Source organism: Dipodomys ordii, unplaced genomic scaffold (genome assembly GCF_000151885.1).
Source record: "Dipodomys ordii isolate 6190 unplaced genomic scaffold, Dord_2.0 Scaffold57, whole genome shotgun sequence".
In the NCBI taxonomy this organism is placed as follows: domain Eukaryota; kingdom Metazoa; phylum Chordata; class Mammalia; order Rodentia; family Heteromyidae; genus Dipodomys; species Dipodomys ordii.
In genome coordinates this window covers 10,873,055-10,897,200 of record NW_012267273.1, presented here as the reverse complement: position 1 = coordinate 10,897,200, position 24,146 = coordinate 10,873,055, and the positions used below count along the sequence as shown (strand labels likewise).

The 24,146-nt window shown below is 38.7% G+C and overlaps 1 protein-coding gene across 2 annotated transcripts in view; it reads right to left on the bottom strand.

Moving 5' to 3' along the window:
- Positions 1-478: 478 nt before the first annotated feature.
- The window catches only part of Pbx1 (pre-B-cell leukemia homeobox 1), a 267,026-nt gene continuing 243,358 nt past the window's right edge, over positions 479-24,146 (bottom strand). Inside the window, exon 9 of one of the 2 annotated variants that reach the window (XM_013021823.1) lies at positions 479-3,588. In XM_013021823.1, the coding sequence (XP_012877277.1) occupies positions 3,496-3,588 (93 nt within the window). In that variant the 3' untranslated portion in view covers positions 479-3,495. The remainder of the gene's footprint in view (positions 3,589-24,146) is intronic. The other variant, XM_013021824.1, reaches the window with a different exon arrangement.

The following is a 24,146-nucleotide window of genomic DNA, read 5'->3' as shown; positions in this document are numbered from 1 at the left end:
AGAAAAATGGGGGAAATGAATGTAGGTAGTTTGGTGTTAAAAACGAATGCAGGAATGATGCATGGTGCAATGGTCACAGAAAGAAGGGGTAAATTCCCCATCCTGTTTTACGTGCTGTAAGGAGGGTCATTTTTTAAAATTTTTTTATTATAAACACTATTAAATTCAGACCGCTTTTTTGGTTTTTTTCTTTTATCTGAATATACAAGAACATTCATTATCAAATGTTCAATCAATACTACAAAGAACAAGACACAAGTCGCAAGAAAACAATGGAAAATGTTAATAAAGCTGAAAGAATCGTTGAGTATTTTTTTTGTTTTTTTTTTTCAGTTTTTTCTTTTAAATTTGAATTTCTGTAGTTTCATCTTTTTTGGTATCGAAGTCAGGTTTTTCTGGGCAGAAAAATAAAGAGCAGAAGTAAAGTGAGGAAAAAGAAAGATGTGAGAAGAGGCAACCAGCAAATTAAAAACAACCACAACAGCAAAAGGAAAAATAAACTTTAAAGAAGGGGCCAGTGAGCGTTAAGTACTGCACTGGAGTCTATTCCACTCCAGGGGAAGGAGTTAGGGATGAGGGGTAAGATGTAATGAAGAGTTCCAAAGTGGGCAAACCCAAAGTCTAGAATCATTCACCTGGGGAAGTTTGCTGTCAGAGAAAATGGGAGCTCCCCACTTCCATTAGAAAATGAAGGAATCCTGGGGTACAGCTTGGGTGTCTGGAGTTGACCTGATATGAATTCCAGGAAGTTATTTCCAGAGACATGCTCTTCCCATCCACACAATTAGCCTGCCAGTATTCTCAGGTCTAGCATAATGCAGAGAAAGCGCATGGCTGCCGCCATGTTGGAAGTGACAGAGTACTTTGCAAAGGAGATTGTAGGTACAAAGGAGACCCCTAAGTGAGGTGCTTGAAGGGGAAGGTGCTGTGTAAGGTGATTGCTGAAAAGTACTGCTGGGAAGGGAAAGGGAACTGTCTGCAAATGTAGCACTGCTCTGATTTCTTTTTGTCCCATGAAGTGAAGAAATGACATTCAATCTAGATCTGGAGCCATTCTTTTTGTTTCCCTTGTGTTTTTTGTTACTGTTGTCTTTTTTTTTTTGTACTTTGTCCTGATCAAGTGAGGTGACTCAAGCATATTCCTGTGTGAATAGTTTCAATATATTCCTGCCACTGAGAAAAACTTCTCTTCTGGTTCTCATCACTAAAGAGTTGTCCCAAAGATGCTTCTTCTAGAAACCTGATTGATCTAGACCTGTTCTGACTATGCCACAATTTAGTAGGCATGGACTTTCTAGTGGCCTTGATCATCTAGATATGCTTTCATTTTTGCCATTTTGCCATTTCATCCACATCCACATTTCTAAAAATTGTTTAGGTAGTATCCCTGGTTCCCCCAAATGCACATTACTGAAGTACCATGCAGAATTTCATGACTTTGTTGACTAGCCATCCTTGGCCCTTAGGGTCTGGCACCTCCTCCTGGAAGCCTCTCAAAGGGAGCAAATGTGCTAGGGGACAGGTACTTTGCAAGGCCACATATGGGATTCAAGGAAAAACAGAACCAGATACTACTTTTTCTAGTTTGAGGTTTTTCTCTTTCTTAAGAAACCAAACACCAAAATTAAATCAAACAAAACAAGTCTCCCCCCAAACTCCCTCCCCCCCGTCAGCATGGTGATGACATCTGGGTACTGATGGTAACCAGAATTTGGATCAAGAAAATCAATTATTGTCCTGACAAACCATGAACCTGCTTAACTATTGAAAATGAATAAAATCTTTTTTTTTTACAAACCCTTTTGTGCAGAGGGTTCTGCATAGCAAACCTCAGTTTATAGATGAAGAAATTGCACCAAGAGATCCATCCACCTCCCACTGACTCAACTGGGCAAAGCTGTGATCTTTATTGCTGGCTGAAATGGCTCTCAAGAATGTTAGCTCAGGTGGAATTTGAGAATAGCTTTCCACTGGATGCAGTTTTGTTACACAATCTCAGTGAGCACAAATTAACGTGATGTTTTCAGTGAAAACATTATGGCCCCTTTCCCACAACCCTCATGTCTTCAAATTAAGCTAGCTATAAACTCACCTAAACCATGTTCTTACAACACTCCTCCAGAGGAAGAGACCAAGGTCAAGAACGTGGTACAGTATAATGTTTTGGATAATGCACTGTGCCTAAATACAAAAACAAAAACAAAACAAAAAAACCAAATCCATGATAGACATTGGAAGTACTTTCTGTAGTTCCCTGAGGTGGGGTGGACAGGATTACTTTATGCTGGAGACCTGGCCTTCATCACAGTAAAGTCATGGGCATGCCATTCTGGTAAGTTTATGTCTACAGGGTCTAGAAGCCCCAGGCTTCTCCATATGGGTGACTTTCACTCTGAAGATCATTCCTTTCTCTTTCTCAAGCTTGTCAGGCAGAGTGCTGTCATTACTAATGTATGTATTTGTGTGTGACATCTTTAGAAAGAGAGCATGTGAGAGTGTGCATGTGTCTAAATGTGTGTTTGTGTGCATGTGTGTGCACGCGTATGGAGGGATAGTTAAAGCTTGTCACAATCAGGTGCTTCTAGTCCTAGCTGATGTAGCATTTAGCACTATGCTAAACCTGGTTTGCAGTAGGTTCTGAACACTGTTACCTAAGTGTTGAATGGTCTCCAAAGATTGTACCTCTGAAACCAAGAGCTGTGGTTAGGAAGATGAGAAAGCCAGAAGAATCCTGTCCTACTCTTCCTTCTACCCTCCCCTGCTGCCTGACTTCTTGCCTGGGAAGCAACCTAGTAGAGCTGAAACTGGAAAATGTGGCACTTTTTACAAGCCCAGCAGTCCCCAAGAAATACCTAGGACCAGAAGGAAGCAGAAGAAAGTATTTCAATAAGTGTTGTCCCTGGGGAGGAGGAACAAAGAGGAGGAGAGTGATCTGGAATGAGTAGGGCAATGTGGCATATTCCTGGTTAAGAGGTAGTGAGAGCAACAAGAGAGACAGAGAGGGATTTCCTGTTAACGTAGGGATCAGAGTGAGGTAAATTTGGCTCCTCAAACCACCAGCATGAAAACATACAAAGACTTTTATTATTATTATTTTTTTCTCTGTGGATTTTTTTTCATCTTTAAATTCTCCTAATTGTTAAAAATATCCTTCAGTGATGTAATAGAGGACAGGGACCCCGGAAGTCTAGCACAGAGGGCAGGGGACAGGGAAGATGATGAAAACCAGGCTGACAGTTGAAGGCAGGGAAGGGTGGCTTCTACCCAGAAAAAACAAAACAAAACAAAACAAAAAACAAAAGGGAAGAGAGTATAAAGAAGTGTCCAGATTGGCTGAAATAGCATCCCAAAGAAGAGAAGAGAAGGAGACTCTTATTGTGTTTGCTGATTGCTTCGACCTCCAGTCTGACCGCTTCAGCGTTGGGAGAGAAACCCTCCCTCCTGCCCCTGCCCCAACTGGGGCCCAGGGTCAGCCGGGATGCGATTGCTGGGAGATCAGTTGGAGGTATCAGAGTGAACACTGCCAGGGCCTTCTGTAGGGGAGGTCACTGATGAAGGGGTAGTAGCATCCTGCCAACCTCCATTAGCCTAGAAGGGAAAAAGGGAGAGAAGTCAGTTCTCTGCCATCGGGTGGCCGTTTTGAGCAGACAATGACAATGAGGGCCTAGCAAAGTGCCTGGCACACTGGAACACTCATTGAATAGATAGCTATCATTGTGGGCGATAATGTTTCCCCACCCTCTGATAAGTTCAGCTCCTTCGAGTAAGCCTCTGGATCCAATGTTTATGTCTCCCACTTGGGTAATGTCTTTACATTTCTCAAAGACTTTGTAATTCTGTCCTAGCCATCAGGAAAATGATAGCTGTTCTGCAGATCCAGAGAGTTTTTGTATTTTGAGTTGGTTTTGTATTTTGCTTCTGACACTGGCACCAGCTGGTTGTTACCAATGATGGAGAGACCTTCACATCTAGATCTTCACATTTTGGCCGCGGGCTCCCATTTTGGGAAATAAGATTGGCCCAAATGCATTCTGAGGTCCTTTCTATTTCTGTGTATTCCATGTGCCTATGGGATTCTAAGTCCCTGTTCTATGCAAAGTTCTGGACTAGAAGCTCTTAAATATATACTGATAAGTGAGATTTGGTCCATGTTCTCAAGAGGGTAAGAGAAGCCCATGAATGTACTATATAACCCAAAGGACAGCCCTTTGTACTATATAACCCAAGGACAAGAATGGTAGTGCCAACTGTTACGAAGGGCCAGTGAGGGTCTTGTCACACATTGTTGAAACATCCTTAGCTACTGCATCTCATAGAGAAGATGCTCTTGAGAAGAGACTCGTGGGGGATGGTGAATTCAGGTAAAACAGGATATACAAGACCAACCAAGAAGATAGGTCTTTGTGAATGCATTGGAGAGGTTGGGAGATGAAAATTATAAGCTTGATTAACATTTGGGGGTAATTTCTCTGAAGCTCTAGATTCAGAAGCAGTCAAATAATGCATTTGCTCTAAAAGGATTTGTTTAATGACCCACCCTTTCAAAAAAACAAAACCACCTCCAAACTAAAATAGTTGAAAGACTTGCTGTGGCTGTTTTCATGGTATAGCTTTCAAAGTTGTTTATATGTTCTAAAACACTGAAATAATTGCACCAAAATCACTTGCCATCCCCAATCATTAGGTTCTCAACTCTGGAAATTTTAATGTTGGACAGTCCAAGTCTTAGATATTCCTACTAAGATATTTTCTACTGTAATTTCCTCTCATTTTATTCTTTGCAAAGTTTGGAGTAGAATGGGCAGGTATTATCATTTTCATCTGGGAGTGAGCACCATTTCTACTCTTACATATTCCACAATATGAAGGAGAGTGTCTGGCACTTAACAGGTGCCAACCAATGTCAGCTCACATTTCATTCACAGGGGGGCAGAAATTTAATAGAAAAGCAGGCTTCCTGGCCATGGCTGAGACAGAACACAGGCCTCCTAACTTTTGAGTTTATGCTCCCTATTTCTGCCCCCTTAAAGCCACTTGGCTTTCTTTTGCATTGCATCTCTTCAAGGATGCTCCAATTTTCCCAGGAAAGTGACACTTAATTCAAAGCAGCTCCTGCCAATCACTTTAAAATAAGGATAGGTTTGGTCTTCTCCTTACTAAGGAGCAGATCTAGAGACCCAGAAGCAAACGCGGATCATAGGAAGTGCAAACACTACCTCTCTTTCACTGTGGGCTTCTGAATGACTACTCTGAGCTCACATCGCCCACCTCCTAATGCAGGCAGACAATTTCTCGTTTCTCTGTGGGAGGACGCCTCCCCCTCTTTTGTGGTAGGGAGCTTCCATAACAAACAGTGAGGGAAAAAAATCAGAATTCTGTCCTTCCTAACAGAAAGCTTTTCCAGATTTTGGAGGCCATGACTGTGTAATATAATGCATATCAAGAAAATAATTCAGACACAGATTTGTCCAGGGGCAATAGCTTATTCTCCCTTTTTACCAAGAATATGTATGTGTGTATGTGTATATATATATATATATATATATATATATATATACACATACACACATACATATATATTTACATATATATGTTATATGTATTGCTATACCATTTTAGGCTGACTGATAATAGTAAACTGAAACAACAAGGTATGTTTAGCCTATAATATTTACAAAATAGAAAAGCATAAAAAACTAAATAATCAACACTCCTAATTCTACTACTTGAAAATAATTGAGCATTTTGATATTTGCCTATCCTGATAGTATTTTATATGTTTGTGTTTACCAGATATTTAGATAGTCAGATCAACAGATAGACAAGTATGTAGGTATTTATAAGGTGTGTGTGTGGTATGTGTGTTGGCTGCATACTATAGAATTTTAAAGGAAGGTGCAAAGGTTCTTTAGGTTCAATGACATGAAGCAGGGCAAAGTACTAGTAATAGAGAATGAAAGTCACACATTCTCAGAGTCAACCTGCTATGAGACAAGCAAAGATAGAGGTTCTAGAAGAACAAGCATGGCACAGGGAACTTTATTGCATAAACTACACTATACTGTGGTCCAGTCACATTCTAATTCCATCTAAATAGTATTAAGTGGTGTCTCTGGTGAAGACATTGGTAATGCCAATTAGCCCTATGCTGTTTCATTGCAAAAGGGTTGGCAAGGCAGTCTATACTGCCCAGACATTCTAAGTGCACATATGTGCATTCACATGTGTGTATGTTATCTCTGGACTGAAAAATTCAAATAGAAGACATTTGAATTCTTTCTTCAAAAGTTCTATTTTCTCAGACCAGTGTGCAAGATGCTGGAGGGTATGAAGACCTCACAGATGGTAGACACAGAATTAGTTCAATCTGATATCAAAACTAACATTTTAATTATGCTACTTGGCCCAGTGAAGAAGAATATACAAAACATGCTGTTAATAAGTACACAGATACTAAAGAGCCATAGCTGTTGTGTCACCCCCAATCCATTCATCAGGCAGCACACACACACACACACACACACACACACACACACACATTCAGATTTGGTGATTTCTTCTATCAGTGTGCCTAAGACTCTTGCATGTTAGCATTAAGACTTCCAAATTCCTGTGGAGCCTTGTGGCCCAAGCAATAATGCTATTGCTCACTACTCTGCCCCCAAACACTACCACCCACTATTTCTTGCCAAATTTAGGAAACGGTACTCTGTGAGGTTTATAGACAAACACAAGTACTTTGTAGAGTAAGCATGTGTGTCTTTTCTCTAGGGGTGCTTTATAAAATGGTACACTGTCTGTTGCTGCGGCTGTTAAAACCTTCACAGGATCAGAAACTGTGAGCAAACCCGACTTCACTGTGTTTACCGTAAATCACTCTGGCTGCTTCAGCTGTATCATTCCAGCTTTAATGGAAGACGTTCAGAGGCTGTACCATCTTGGGAAACAGCTGACCTCGCTTACTGCCACGCTAACCCTGGGGAGCAATTTCTTCCCCCTTTCTTGACTGCGGGTGAATATTAAGTAGGAAGCTCTGTCTTTGTGTGTTTATTTATCTCTGGGCACAGAGTAGATGCTCTCATTAAGGACAGTGTGAGAATGGCAGGAAATAATACTTGCATCCAGACTTCCTCCTTCAAAGCATCCTTAATAATGGACATGCTCTTCAAAATGCTCATGTTTGAAACCACCCTGAGAAGTTTCAGGAGTAGGAGGTAAAATCTGAAAAATCAAATGCATTCTTTTAATTTCTGAAAACATTCTCAATGGAAGAGAGTCAATAATTTGCAAAGAGTTTTGCAGGAAATTCTGTATCTGGGAAGCATGACCCAATCCCCCTTTAAATCCACTAGGTGAGGCCTTAAGGCCTTAAGAGCTTCATTGTGGGAAATGTTAAGAGAATGCAACAAAATTGGAACGATTTCTAAGATAAGAAAACCTGGGATTTTCAGAATACAGATAGAAGGTATTTGTTTAGAAAACACACAAAAATGACTATTCTCTGATAAATCTGTCTTCTCTGATAAATTTGGTCCCTAATTAGATTCTTAGAAGTTTATCCATCTAAAGGAGAAAACCCTGTCTGAGGAGGTGGAAATTGCTAGCTCCCAAGCCAATGCTGGGACAGTGGCAGGTAAGAAAACCTCCTGGTGAAGTGGAGAGGCAACAGAAGCCCTGATTTCTCTTTACAATGCAGCCTGTGCCTCTCCCAGACTGTTGTGGATCCTGTAGAGCTTTTAGCCCAAAGCAGTGGCTGCTGGACTGAGAAGTGCCTGTCCCATCTCTTCTTCTTCCCGCTGTTCCTCTGCGCTTACCTTAGCAGCACATCATTGATGCAGAGAATTCATCACCTGATGTGACAGCCCAAGCGAGCCTGGCACTAAGAAACTCTCATTTGCAACCCAGAAATACGCTGAGGTGCCACAAACTGGCTGATGTCAGCAGTGAGTTGAGCTAGATCTGCATATGGGCCAGATGCCATTACAGAGATGCCTTCAGCATGGGTGAGAAGGTGTACGTGCTCCAGGCCCTCAATCACCCAGGCCAGTAGGGCAAGCCATGAAGCAAAACAAAGGAGCACTGATGCACCCCTTCTCCCTTTTTATGCATGTGTGCGTGTGTGCACACATACACATTCACACACACGTGCACATGCACGTGCACGCGCACCCCCCCACTCTCACACACACGTGCACATGCACATGCACGTGCATGTGCGTGTGCACATACACACACATGCACGTGCGTGCACACACACACGTGCACATGCACGTGCACACCCCCACACACTTGCACATACACGCGCACACACACACACAAACACACACACTCACACACACGTGTACATGCACCCCCAAACCCACACATACCCACTCACAGCTACTTATCCCAGAGACATCAACTCACACAGAGGTCCCACCCTGCATCTATCACCTGTTATTTTCTTCTCTCTCCTCTCCTCTTTTCACCTTTCCTCACCACCTCTATCCATTCCTCTCTCCTCACACCCTGTCTCCCTCCTTTTTAGATAGAATCTCCCTGTGTAACTTAGGCTGGCCTTAAACTTGACTTCATCTTGCTAGTCTCTCAAATGCTGAGATTACACATGTATGCTACCCTACCTAGCTTCTTTGGTAGGGGTGGTACTTGTCCTGGGGCTTGAACTCAGGGCCTGAGTGCTATCCCTGAGCTTTTTTGCTCAAGGCTAGTGCTCTACCACTTCATCCACAGATCCACTTCTGTTTGTTTGTTTGTTTATTTACTTATTTTTTCCTGCTTAATTTATCATTAAGAGTCTCAGGGACTCTACTGCTCAGGCTGGTTTTGAACCACAATCCTCAGATCTCACCCTCCTTAGTAGCCAGGATTGCAATCATGAATCATCTGCGCCTTGCTCATCTTTTTTGTTTGTTTATTTTTGTTTTATTGTTGGTTGTGGGGGCTTCAACTCAGGGCCTGGTCACTGTCTTTGAACTCTTTTTGCTCAAGACTAGTGCTCTACCAGTTTAAGCCACAGCACCACTTCTGGATTTTGAGTGGTTAATTGGAGATAAGAGTATCATGAGGACTTTTCTGCCTAGGTTGGCTTTGACTCACAGTCCTCAGATCTCAGCTTCCTGAGTACCTAGGATTATATGCATGAGCCACCAGCACCTGGCTCATCACTTTTATATCAAGCTAGAAGGGCTCTGTTTTCTTGATAGCTTAACATTTTCTCAAAATTCATAGTGAACACTTACTAACAGACACCTCTATGGGGGATGAAAAGATAGTATTGGAAAGTTACTTATGAGTCATTTACTAATTCAAAATTTCACCATGGTTAACACCTGGGTCCAACCTGTGTTCCTCTAAGCCTAACTCTGCTGATACTGGCAGAGATCTCAAAAATGCACATTATTTCTCTCCCTGGTTAAAACATTCAACAGTTCCCCATTGCCTTCAAAATAAGGTTAACCGTTCTCACCAAATCTATAAAAACCTGGCCTTTGCTTACTCCCCAAGGCAACACTCTCATTTACCACTTCCAACTATGCCAGGCTACTGAGAAATTCCGGTAACAGATCATTTGGGCTACATTTTCTCTTGAACCTGGTTCTCATTCATCTAATTGCATTCAGTGACACTGTGGATCTTTTTCAAGACTTAGTTTAATGATCATCCTTACATCCAATGTGTTTTTTTCCTGCAGGCCCGTCAGTTCTGTAGATAGACCTCATCACAACACCTGCTTCACATTTGCCCTGATTGTGAGTCTCCTCTACGGGACCATGAGAATAGAGCTATAGAATTTATCTTTTATCCCACAGTGTCTGATCCACCACAAGTCTTGATCAACATCTCATGGAGGCACATTAGAAGAAAGTAAATAAGCATTTCTAGGGCACTGTACCATCCTTCCTTCACTGAGAAGAGGTATATGGTATCAGGTTCCCAAACTACACAATTCTATCTAATGGTAAGAATAAAGCTTTATACATCTAGAACATTTTCAAGAGACAATGCTTAGAAGCAGGGCTAAATTTCTAGGTAACTTTCACCATTTATGCAGTAAATTTTATCCTATTAAATTGCTAATGAAGAATCTGGTACTTTGTAGCTTGTTGCAAACAAATAACTGACTGTATTTAGATTACGGGGCTCTTTTTTGGGTGTGTGGGGGGGTGGATAACGGAGACTAACACTGGGTCCTGGCCTGGGACAGTGCCTTTGCATCATACATTTATATCAAGAAGGATTTGAGGAGAAGGACCGAGTCTCACCTGGAATCTGAATGGTCTTCACATGACAGCCCTAGGTGTGATAAGAACTACAAAAATGTAGAAAGAGGGACTGGGAAGGTGGCTCAGTGGTAGAGTGCTTGCCTTGCATGCATGAGGCACTGGGTTCGATTCCTCAGCACCACATAAGCAGAAAAAGCTGGAAGTGGTGCTGGGGCTCAAGTGGTAGAGCACGAGCCTTGAGCTGAAGAGCTGAGGGACAGAGCCCAGGCCCAGAGTTCAGGCCCCACCACTGACAAAAAAAAAAAAAAGGTAGAAAGATCTGCCTCCAAGTGGCCTGTAGGTCACTGCCACCCTGTTTTTTAATTTTCTTTTTCTCTTTCTAGGCCCAAGACCCACAAGCAGATTTATCATCTCTCTCACAATGTGGGAATGACACATAAAATATAGTCCACATCACTAAATTGGGGTTTTATATAGATAACAAATCATTTCTTCATATAACTATGCTACACACAGTATTTTCATTTGCTAAATCTGGCAGCCTCCATCCGAGAATAACATGCACTCCTTGAAGAACTTTTATTCTGGTACAGTTGGTTTGGCACCATTGATAATTCAGAATCAATTTTGTTGCCTGACTTACTTTGACCCTTTCCATTCGATATCTTCATATAGAAACTTGTTTGTGGCTGTCGCCATCTCAACCAAGCCTACCCTAGCTTCTGCTTCATTTCCTGATACTAAGTTCCCTTATGACTAAGACGATGACTTACTTGCTCATGGAGTTGGAGTATTAATCTGGAACCTCTAGCTGTTCTCCTGTTTTCTAGAGGTCAGCTTGTGCCTAGATCCTACCCTGCTTTGAGCTCTGGGATTTCTGTGTCTATGACTCTTTGACAGGTGAAAATATCTTTTCTGACTGTCACTAATACCAGGTCAGACCCTGATGACTTCACTATATCCCACAAATACATGGCTAGCTCTCACCAGCACCTCGTGAGCTCCACAATCTCGCTGTGCAAAATTTATAATGTTCAGAAAGATCAGCAATAAAATCAGTAATTCCTGGGAAAGAATAGATGCTTTTCTGCAATAGCTTTTGTAGTTTAAACTGCTGCAAAGAGATAATAGAACTCCCATTGCCAAAAGTAAGGTCCCTTATTATTCTACAGAAAACCAAGTGAGAGCTTCATTTGCCCCTGTCCATCTCTGGTCTCTTGAAATCCATGACATCTCTCAAGGCTCAGCTTCAGAGTCATCCCTTTGCTGCAGATTTCTTAAAGGCGTACCAGCTGAGTTCGAATGCCACTGACTTTCTGAGATTTCATTTTGAAATTTAACGTTGTGGGGTTTTTATTTCTCTTTACAAATCTCCATGTGACCACTATGTCTTTTCCACTGTAATCACTTAGTTTTAAGTTCTGCCAATACTTATTTAGGGCCTTCTATACTGGGCATCAAGTTCACTGTTTTGTGAGGGGGTAATAGACATTTGATAAAAATCATCGACAGAACTGTAGCTTTTTTTTCCCTCTCACAAAGACTATGAGAGAATAGCAAATAAGGATGCCATTGGGATTTCCAGAAATTCTGCCTGAACATGAGCAGGAAATAGACAAGTAAAAAGTGGGGTCAAGAGTCTTCAAGGCAGACAGAGAAGCTGGTCTGAAGGCTCTCATGAACCCACAGAGCAGAACACAAGAGCAAAGTAGTGAGGAAGGCAAGATGGAGTTAAAGAATATGAGATACAGCAGTCCTGGACTCGAAAGGTTAGCATTTAAAGTTGGCTTTTATTTAACTTTCTGAAGGTTATTGTGATTTCCTGGCAAAGAAAAATAAGCTCAGCTTGATTCAGCTAAATAAAGGTGCCTTGGTGCAGAGAATTCTATTTATATCTGAATAAACATCTTCTCCCTACATAGCTCACAAACCAAAACACATCCATACTTTACACTTCAACACAATACTAAACAGTGTTTATATTTCCACATATATAGGTAAGCTAACCTATGTTCAGAAAGTAACCATAATATCTAAAGAATGTATACACACACACACACACACACACACATCACACTTGCAAATGCACTTTATACTAAAACAAAAGATTAGGTATATAAGACTACAGATGGCTATGTTTATGCATATAGCCAAATCCAGATAACGCAAACTCTCATTATAAATGATCTGATTATAAATGATCAGATCCGATACAGAACTGAATTCTTCATTTCACTTTTTGTAACCTTTGGTTTTGCTTTGGTTTTGTTGACAGGACTATTATTTACTAAGGGGACATTCAGAAACTGTATACACATCACCACGATGAACGGCAGCTACCCATGAAACACACACAGCCTCTTCTGAAAACGTGCCCTCATGGTGTGCATCGTGAAGCTATTTACCATCACACAGGAAACTAAACCTCTTACACTTTTCTGACCATCCAAGAGACAGCAATTACCCCGGATTATCAGACCAACAATGACATGCCGCGTAAAGAAAGACACTGAGCCAACTCCACATCCCAAAGACTGGCATATTCAAGTACACTTAGGACATTAATAGCAATTTACGTGCCATCACTGAGACAAAGCCACAAAGGCTCCGTTGGCAGCCTCTTATTTTGAAGCCTATTATTTGTGGGAGTTACAGGCTATAATCACAACAGAAACTTTCAAAACCCTTATCTTCCGTGACGCACCAAATCTATTTCAGAGCCATAATTGCTATGTCACTGGAGAGTTTGCTGCTTAATGCACTCAAATGCCATTTAGTGTTTGCAGGGTCATTACAGCTAACAGAAGGGGGGGTATGATGGGAAGCTGGGGTGGAGAGCATGATGAAGACAGAGAACGTGGAAGGAATGTGCTAGAATGGGGCACTAGCTTCCATTGTGTCTAATTTATAAGGGTATATTGCTGTATAAATAATTCTATTTGCTGATGGAATGAGAGGAAGAAATTGAAAAATAGTTTGCATATTCATTCATTTGGAAACCACTGGCTCCCAGTCTAGAGACAGCCAGTGGATGTTATTCCGAGATTCTCATACAAGTTTAAGGAGGGTTGAGATTTTTAATTTTAGTGCTTCCCCCCCCCTTTTAGTTTTAGAACTCTCTGCAGTGGAATTGTGCCAGCTGTTCCAAGGAGTCGGGAGTATGTCTTGGCTTCTCTATGTAGGTGCTGGTCTGCTATAGAAAAGGAAGGCAGATTGGATATGGGGAGATCCTCAAGTGGAAGAACTTGTAAGAATGTGCTTCTTATGGATAGAGAAAGGAAAAGAAGACACAGGAAATGGACAGACACAGGCTAGGAAAGAAAAGAAACCATTAAATCACTCAAATGATCACGTACATCACTCAAGTCTAGCTAAGGTCATAAGAAAGTTTTTGACATAGATGTAACTTCTATTTCTTCGTCCTGGCTAGGCAAGGATTTATTTATTTGGCCTAGGGTAACATGAGACATGGGACAAACTTTCACAGAAAAATTTATAACATCTCTAGACTCTTTTAGATAATCTATTATTTATGTTTTTTAGTTTATTTTATGCTGGTTCTGAGGCTTGAACCTGGGAGCCTGCACACTGTCTTTGAGCTTCTTTTGCTCAATGCATTCTACCACTTGAGCCTCAGCTCCGATTCCTCTTTCAGATAATTTTTAGATTCCATTTTATACGCTTGAATTTTTAAAAAATAGATCAATATTATAGAAAATGCTATGCTAAATAAGAATGTAGGACTATAGCTTTTTAAACATCAACCACATTGTTAGTATATTAACAATTCAGCTTTCACCTTGAGGAATTTTCCATAGATATAGGATGAGCCTAAGCGCCTTATTCCGTCTTCCTGACTCATAGGGATAAAGAATTTTCTCCTTTCTAAATGCTGGCTAGAAACAGAAGGATATCCCCAATGTGCAAGAGTTTTTAGGAATCAATCAGAAAAAGATGAAAATTTTGAGAAGAGAAATTAAGTGCCAAGGGCCAGGAAGGTGGCTTAGTGGTAGAGTGCTTGCCTTGCATGCATGAGGCCCTGGGTTCGATTCTTCAGCACCACATAAGCAAAAAAAAAAAAAAAAAGCCGAAAATGGCGCTGTGGCTCAAGTGGTAGAGCGCTAGCCTTGAGCTGAAGAGCTGAGGGACAGCACCCAGGCCCCACGACCGGACCACCCCTCCAAAAAAAAAGAAATTAAATGCCAATAAACATGAAAAAATACCCAAATTAAAAGTAAATAATCACACAGACTGAAAACTGTGAAGGTATTATTACTGAAGGTGTGGAACATGGGAACTATGATATACTGCTAGTAGGAACTATAATAAAGACTTGCACTGCATTTTCTGTACTATAAAGTTTACCACAATGTTATTAATTCTAGACTTGAACAACAACAGCTTTCAATGAAGTTATTTAAAGGTATGTTTAAAATGAATGTTTAATAGTATGGAAAATATTTTTCAAGTATCTTTAGTAAAGTAAGTATAATACAAAATGATATGAAATTTTTGTACGCCCACATAAAAATGCACTTATGCACAAAGTACAAGAAGATCACATTGCAAAAAGTGAGCTCTTTCCTTTCCTTTCCTTTTCTTTCTTCTTTTTTTTTTTTTTTGTGCCAGTACTGGAGCTTAAACCCAGGGCCCTGCCTTCTCACTTAGATTTCTTTATTCAAGGCTAGTGATTTACCACTCAAACCACATTTCCACTTTTGGCTTTTTTGCTTGTTAATTGGAGATAAGAGTTTCTTGGATTTCAGCCTCCTGAATATCTAGGATTAAAGGCACAAGCCACTGGAAATCACTTGTAGAGATTTTATTGCATGATTTCCCCCTCATTCTCCAGATTTTCTATATTAAATTTGTAATCACAAAAAAAGTAATGCAGGATTCTGAAAAGCCTAAGAAAGGAAATCTACACCTCACTTAGGCCGTAGTGGGATGGGAAAACCTCAGGAACTCGTTGGGGAAGGGAAACCAGTACAGTTTCTGGTTAAGCATTGGCCTTGAATGAAAGAAAAGGTAAATGAACTGGTGAAGTGGCACTCTGTTCTCTGAAGACAAAGTTAGTAAGCAACCTCTGAACTGCATAAAACATAGAACAATTGCCTATGAAAACTATAGATGAGATGGTTTATCTCTTTTTATAAAAAATAGGGCCGATAGAGATAGGTCATACTCAGTGATCACCTTAGACAAGATGACAAGCTGCTGGGGGACAGACTTAGTCTCCTTTTCTTTTTAAATCTTCTTTGCCTCTGTACTCAACATAACTACTAGTTACTGACAAAATGTTGAACAGAACAAGTGGATGCAGATATGGATTGTGGATGAAGATCAAGCCACAGACACAACCCATCTCCCCCATCCCAATATATGATAGATTTTTTAAAAAACAACAGTGAGACATATCTGGTCCCTGAATATATATCCATAAGGGATTTCTATACAAGTTGTGATGATTATAGAGTACAAGGTGTAAATAAGCGGGAGGTAAAAGATGGGTACCAACTTATTGTAAATGGGAAAAAAATGGAAAAGGAACAAAAGAATCACTTTCTTGCAGAAAGGATGCTCTGGATTAAACATTTACTAGGTACCAGGCTTGTGAAGAATTGGATGCAAAAATTATTATCCTTCCCAGAAATTTGTGTTCTAGAGGAGACATCCAGTTGACATCAGGCAATGACTTCCACTCCAACTCCAGGATACTATGGAACACATTCTGGAGGAAGGGTAAAGTACTTCCAGAATAGTCTAAGCTAAATTACATAAGATGAGTAGTTTAACCATGAAGTTTAAGTACAGAGGAACCCCTAGGTTCCAATACTTCTACTCAAGACAGGAAAAGAACAGCACCAGACACCTCATGAGTGGTCTAGACAGAAAGTGAGGAAAGAGCATTAGGCCAGGTGCCTGATGATTATAATACACAAGGAATGAACTTGGACATTTGCAGGTCCATTTCATTAGCCTTCAGCATTCTTTTCCTTGTTGGTATTGCTGTTCTGATGCCTGCCTCCCTCTCTTTGAACTACTTGGTTCACATTTTTCAAAATTTTCTAATTTTTAAAATAAACTTTGACTAGCAATACTTGTATGTGTTCAGCATTTTTTATGCCCAACACATAGAAAGAAGCCATTAAGTGTCAACTATTAATACAATTATTAAATGTCATTTTATGTGGTTAATTTTCCTATCCTTATTGTTTTGTAATTGTTCTTTAATTTACTGTTTTATATGACTTCCCTTTTTATTACTAATTGATCTGGGTTTGTTGTTTTGTTTTTTACTCTTTATGTCTTCTTAACTGATGTTATTTATTTAACTACTCATCCTAGTTTATTTTGTTTTTATTGTTCTCTTTAGTGTCTGTGTAGCTTAATTGCTTTAAACCTATGTTTTGTCATTTCATATGCAATGTTATCAAGTTCCTGACAATGTCATTCTTCCATTGCTGAGTAATTGATTAGCACACCTTGGTTTCTGACCTCTCTCTGTGTTTAGTACTGCCTGTTATTCATGTCAGTTACTTTTTTCTATCTAATACTTCTGATTTTATTCATAGTTTACTATGTTTTGACTCCAGCTAAAAGAGATCAAGTAGAGGTACAACCTTGATTAAAAAGCCCTGGTTCTGCAGAGGGAGAGTTTTACTTCATCTTTCCCTATTTGGATCCCTTTTGTGTTTGCATCTTGTCTTATTGCTGTGGCTAGGCAATCTAATTCTAAATTGAAGAGAAGTAGAGAGAGTGGACATCCTTGTCTCATTCCTGAGTTAGGAGGAAATGGCTTTAGTTTTTCACCATTAAGTATAATGCTGGCTGTAGATTTGTCATATACAGCCTTTATTGTATTGAGGAATGTTCCCTGGATTCCTAATTTTTCCAGAACCTTCACCATAAAGGGGTGTTGGAAACAAAGGAGGAGGCAACAATGTTTGATAAGAAGTGTTCTCATTACCTTGCCCATTTAATTGTAACCCTTCTGTATGCTATTTTCACAATTAAAAAACAAAACTCCTGGCTCAAGAAAGTGAAGGTGGCTTTTCTTCTCCTTTCTGTTAGTCTAGGCAACATTGCTGCTTGTATAGCTATTATTCCAGCACATCTTCTACCTTCTAGTGTCCTTATTTAGCAAGTGCAATCGATTAAATTCCAACAAAATTGTCTCTATCTTTCATTTTACTTTTGTCTGTCTATCTATCTATCTATCTATCTATCTATCTATCTATCTATCTATCTATCTATCTATCTATCTATCTATCTATCTATGAAACTACCTCTACCAATACCTTGCCTTCTAGTCAAGTAAACTATCAAGAAGAGATGCTTGACCTCTATAGTCTCTGTTCTCTCCTCTGTATGTTTTTAAGTCACTAAGTTGGCTAATATGACATAATACAGACATATCTTAGGGTGGACTGCTTTATAATTTTCCAGATTTACTAAAATAATTGACTAGACATATGCCTTCTCCATAGTATCTTGAGAGAATATACCTCAGTATAACAGAATTTTTAGATTTTTATTTTAGTCATCCACATAAATATTTACCAGAAAACATAACAGATTCTCACACTGTAAGGTTCTTGTCAGCTCCTTATTAAGGATTTAAGGGTTTGTGAGAATAAAAGGAAGGAATGAGGCTTTGGAGTTTGACTGCCCAGAGTTTACACTGTGGCTCTGTCACTTACTGGCTGTTTGACATTGAGTAAAATACTTAACATTTCAAAGCCTCAGTTCCTTGCTCATAAAGTGGAATTGACAGTATTTATAAAGACAGACTCTAATACGGATAGTAATAAAAGTTAGGAGTTCATACTCTTAGAGGTTATATTGGTGGAGGCTCAGTTAGCATTCAAACTCTAGGTACACAGAAAAGTAGTGTTTTTGATCCTTTTCTCCTCCTGAAAAGGCAGGGAGCCCACAGTACTTGTTCTAGACCTCTCCAGAAGCTCTGAGTTCTGGTGAGAAAAGATTCTAAGGCTTCCTCCATTAGAGCTTCATCCCGTGACCTGAGTTTAAGGCTGAGGGTAGGCTTTCTCACTCCCATGATCCACCACTTCCCTAAGAAGAGGAAACTACAATCTTAGGCAACTATGTGAGCTTGAGGTTATTAAAAAAAAAGTTAGCATTAGTTTGTAAGGCAAGGGAAAATGAATTGGACATGAGCTCAAGGACACTAATGGAGAAATGTAAGAAATAATAGCTGAGAGAGTAGAAACAAAATATCTTGCAAGTGAAGAAATCATTCTATAATTCTCAAATGTCATAAGTATGTATTTTTACATTTTTCAAAAGCTTTTCTTATGAAAAAGAGATATAAGTACCTTTAAATGTAAGCATGGCAGATCAGAATCCGAAAAAAATACCTTAGTTGATTTATGTGGCTTTTAAAAATTTTTCTTCCTTCCTTCCTTGTCTGTCTGTCTGTCTTTCTTTCTTTCTTTCTTTCTTTCTTTCTTTCTTTCTCTGTCTCTCTCCCTTCCTTCCTTCCTTCCTTCCTTTTCTTCCTTCCTTCCTTTTCTTTCCTTTCTTTCTTTCTTTCTTTCTTTCTTTCTTTCTTTCTTTCTTTCTTTCTTTCTTTCTTTTTTAAGCAGTGTTTGGTTTTCTGATAGGAAAAGGGTGGAAGGCAAGCTGGGGGAAAAGGAGGAGGAAGGGAACCTTAGGCCGCTTAGAAAAGATCAGAATATTCTGGATAATTATGTGTCCTGTTCTTCTCTCTTTCCCTTCTATTTTATTTCATTTTTTTGTTTTGTCTTTGTAAATTATCAAGAAGTATAAACACAAGAAGATAAAGAAGAGCAAACTTAACGCAAGTGTGTATCATAGACTTAAGGTTTACATATTTAATTGTATAAAATTTTATCTCAGAAGTGAAAAAACTACAACTAAATATTAAGCTCTAGTAAAAGACTGCATATTATATGGTAATAATGATATACATTTCAGTAGTATTTCTTTGAAGGAAATGCAATATTAGCTGCAATATACTTGGAAATGCATGAGAAGAAATCTCAAGATGGATGAATAGAGGAAGGAAAGAAGGGTGATGACATGTAAGATGAAGGCAGTAGAACTAAAGCAAAAAATAAAAAATAAATAAAATGACAGAATCTAGGTGGAAAGCTAGCCAGTTACAATGTTAAATTCAATATTATTTGTGTTTGCAAAATTTGAAAATAAATTTTGGAAAATTTGAAAACAGTGGTATCTTTAACACAAAGAAAGTAAATGCTATTTTTTTTTTCCTCTTAGGTAAGCCTTAGGCAACATTTAAAGACTATGTATTAGAGCATAGCTTCTCAAGCTTCATGTGCTTTAGAACTACTGCGGCATCTGGTTAAATGGCTGCATTTGATTTAATAGGCTTGGGTGGGACCTGAGAGCCTTCACAGCTCAGAAATTCTCTTGTGATGCTATAGGAAATACTGGCTACCCTTTGAATACTAGCAGGTACGTAGTAGACAATCTGCCAGGCAGCAGATGCCAGAGAGGACTGAAACAGCTTCTACTTCATATAGGCACAAAAGAAACTAATACTAAAGAAAGAGCTTTTGATGGACTCAAAGACATGTCTTGGTTAAGCTTGAAAAATTATAATTAGGTGAATTGGTGGCTGAAAGAGTTGAAAATTACTACATAGAGAAACCATCATAAATGTAGGTAATTCCTACATGCACATTCATATATAATAATATTTAATATATAATATTTATATATATTTATATTACTATACTACATATCACATATTTCTATTGTAGACTATATTTATATTATATATTATATTATATATTACATATTCATGTTTTATATCTTCCTCCATATTACTTCATTGCTTAAAGCATATCATGCTACTCTGAGTTAACTTCTTATACTCTTATTTGTCTTCTTAATAGTTACATTTAATTTTGGAAACCAAACAGATTAAAACACATAGTATTTCTGTGTTTGTTTTATAGTGGGAAATCTCTGTTTTCACAGCATGATCATATCTTTGTCACCACTGCGCCAATTTGGTTGGCTCCCAAATAATGGATAGAGCATCTACAACTCTGCTGTCCAACATGGCTTGTTGTTATTTTAAGCCTTCTCTAATTGAAATGAGATGAAATAAGAGACTCATTTTCTTAGTCACACTAGCCAAGTTTCAAGTGTTCAATAGCCACATGTTGCTAATGACTAACCTACTGAAATGGATTGTTCTTTCTTCCATACAAAAATTAAGTTAAACAGCATGATTTTGGAAGGAAAGAATAGACTTTGCTTTGGTCACTTGCAATAGACATAAAAAGCTGCAAATGTCAATGGTGTTTATGAGCAATTCATGTCTTTTGCTTGATAAAAATATGTATGTAAATACTTCTTATATTGGCCATTTCCCAAATTCTTTTAAGATAATGTATGTTGATTGTAATAGCAAGGATCGTTCTTTTTTTTTTTCCTCAAAGAAGATGACTGAGCCAGATAACTCATACGATTTTTAGTTTTCTCAGACTTTATGAAGAACAAGAACTTTGCCCTGTCTATATTTGTACTACTGATATAGACATTAGAAGGTTCTCAGTAAACATGTGTTGAATAAAGCATTTATTCATTTATTTACACAGTCTGTCAAACTGGAACGTATTTAGATATTTAGAGATCTAAATATTTAGTATTTAGCAATGAGGAAAAGAATTTCCCCAGACTCAAATATAGCCAGAGATTAAGTAGAAGTTTAAAAAGTTACTCAATTTACAATAGCAACAGGAGTTTTTAAGAAAGAACTCTAATATTCTATCTAAGGACAAGCTTGCCTAGGAACATGGACTCTCTTTCTGGAAGGTGAGCAGGGCCCAGGCTAGATCAAATGAGATGAGGATCACTTCAAGAAATCTAAGCCCAGGGCTGGGAAAGGTGGCTCAGTGGTAGAGCGCTTGTCTTGCATGCATGAGGCCCTGGGTTCGATTCCTCAGTACCACATAAGCAGAAAAAGCCAGAAGTAGTGCTGTGGCTCAAGTGGTAGAGTGCTAGCCTTGAGCTAAAGAGCTGAGGGACAGAGCCCAGGCAAGAATTCAGACCCGACGACCGACCAAAAAAAGAAATGCAAGCCCATTTTTCTTACAATTCAATTCTGCTTAATATTTTCTGATGTTTAGAGTTGCTAGGTCACTTTCAGGAGCATTATAAAAATAAAATGCCTTTTTAAGGTTGTGGTTTTTCTTCATGGAGCAGAAATCAGCAGCAAATTGAGTCTGGAGCATTTTCTCAGGTTGCAGCTTGATGAGAGAATGGTTATTAGGCCAGACATGGACCTGAATAGATGTTGTAAAACCCCAATTCTAATAAAAAAAAAAAAACAGCATGGTGTACACAGTCATCTCACAGACAGGAATCTTTCAAACAATACAACTATTTATTTATAATTTTGAAGTACTTCCCATTTTCTTAGGAATGGAAAAAAATCACTGTTTATAGATAGAGTATGATGTTGGAAGAAGTCTTAAATTGTTCCTCAATTGTTCCTTTTCAGAGTTCAGGAAACAGTCCTATCCAGGGAATATGTGTATAATAGAAATGGATAGAAATGGATCACCAACACATGTATATATATATATATATATATATATATATATATATATATATACACACACACACATATGTTCTCTTTCTCTCATAGACACATACACCATTTAAATGTGAGGATGTTTGGAATAAACATATCAGTAGATTTGCGATCCATAAAACTCATTAGGAGTAATTCCACAAACAATGGGGAACCACCAGAAAAGGATTTTGTTATTGCATTAAACTCATGGTCTATCTATTTAAACTCATGGTCTATCTATTTAAACTCATGGTCTATCTATTTGAGTGGAAGCATTACTTTTCTCAAACTATTACTGGTTTCCTCTTCTCTGCTATGTTGTTGAACTTCAGATTCTCTTCTAGACTATAGTTGATCTGTTCCCTTGCCCAGATCTTTGAAGAACAGGAAATCCAATCTGAGTCCAAGTGGTGTTAAATGAGAGTAAAAGAGAAAATACATTTTGATTGACATCAGGATTTCACATTATCTTTGTTTTCTGCAGCTTGACCTGGATTGCATAAGACATAGTTGTGTTCTCCTAAGATCAAAAGCAATAATACTTACTGGATGAGTAAGTTAATATGTGAATATGGGAATAAATGAAATAAATGAATGAATGCAGGAACAGAGAATCTGGACATTTGTTCTCTGTATGGTTAAGGCCTTTCACATGGCCAGGGGTAAACTGATGCTTTTTCAACTGTTGGGAGCTAAAAATACTCCAAGACATGTTTTTGATCTCAGATTCAGGAGGCCATATGGTGCTAAGTTTTGCAGGGGATTCAATCCTAACAACTCTGTTCTTGTCCACCACATTCACATTCCTCAATTCTCCTCACATCCCTTAGCTTCTCTAGCCTGGGGCTCTTCCCCTGGTCACAGGACCAGAAGGTATACAAAGGCAACCAGCTGTGAAGCACATCTGGGTACCAAGTAATCCCTTCAAAATTCAAATTCAGTTTGATAATATGGAATTAAAACTTTGTGAACCCAAATGTGTTTTTAAAGATTTGCATCTGAATTTTAATTATTACCCTCACTTCCCAGTCCTACAATTTCATATGTGGCAAAAATCTTCTTAATATGTACTTTAAGTGGAAAGAGGTCTCTCAGACGTAGTTAAGAAAAAATTAAAACTTTGGCATGAGGCCAAGTGTTCCCAAGTAAAGCTTGAGATAGCCAAATGCCTGAAATGTGTTCTTTTAAACAGGAGAATATGTGTATCCTAATGATTTATATTCTATTTATTTACATAGTAAATGTTCTTTCTTTCCCTCTTTGTTTACCATCAGAGAAAAGAAAACCAAAAAAATTATGCATATTAGGGTTTATGAAGATAAAGACTTCAACTTTATTATAGCACTACCATGATTATTACAAAGCAAAAAATGATGAGACCTTTTATAATATACTCGTTATGATGGCACGTTGCCTACCTAGAGATAACATCAAAGCTTTATTTCTATTTCCATCCCTAATTTTTAAATAAGATCTATAGCATTATCTACATTTAGGACTGATGCAGCTAATTCATTCCATTAACTCACATTTTACAACTTAAAATAAATCATCTGATCCTAGAGGGTAATGCTCTTATCTATGACAAATCTCTAAGCAAAAAGAAGCATTCTTGGAGTGAGAGCTCCTGCTTCTTCTGTTTAGGTCTTCAGAATGCGATTTGAAAGGAGGCAGTAGACTAGGCTAGAAGGTTAGTCTGCTGTCTCTTGTGCTAACAGTGAGAAGCAATGGTCATTCTTGTAGACCTGGAGAATCCTCAGTTGAAGGGTCTCTCAAGTATTTCTTAAAAGAAGCAATACCGAGAAAGGCAAGATGAGTCCCCACAAGAAAAGCCACAGAAGGATGCAAGTTTCTTCCTTTCAATTTGTTTCCAGTTCCCTCCAGCTTGTCCTTGGAATCTCTAGTCCCACAGCTAGGAGGGAGGATAAGAAAAGTCCACCAGAAACAATGGCTTCCTCTCCTCTCCCCCACCCCCTCAAAAAAAAAAAGGATGCTTGTACAGAGAGTCTCTCAGAAAAAGATGACAGGGACTATTTTAGGATAGGAAGACCTAAGGAAATCAAAGGGTCATTTTTCTCTAGTATCACTATATAACTTCCTATGTTTAATGTTGATCTGAATGTTATTTTTACAGGAAAAATCCATTAGTCAAAAACTTTGATGAGCCTTTTCTTTTTCTGGGGAAGACCTAGAACATTCCATTCTCCTGCCTCTGCCTCTTTTTTTTTTTTTTAAAGGTGTTTTGGATTTAAAAAGACAGTGTATTTATGAATGAGGAAAACATTTAAAATAATAGTTACTAGTAGACACCACATAGTTGATAT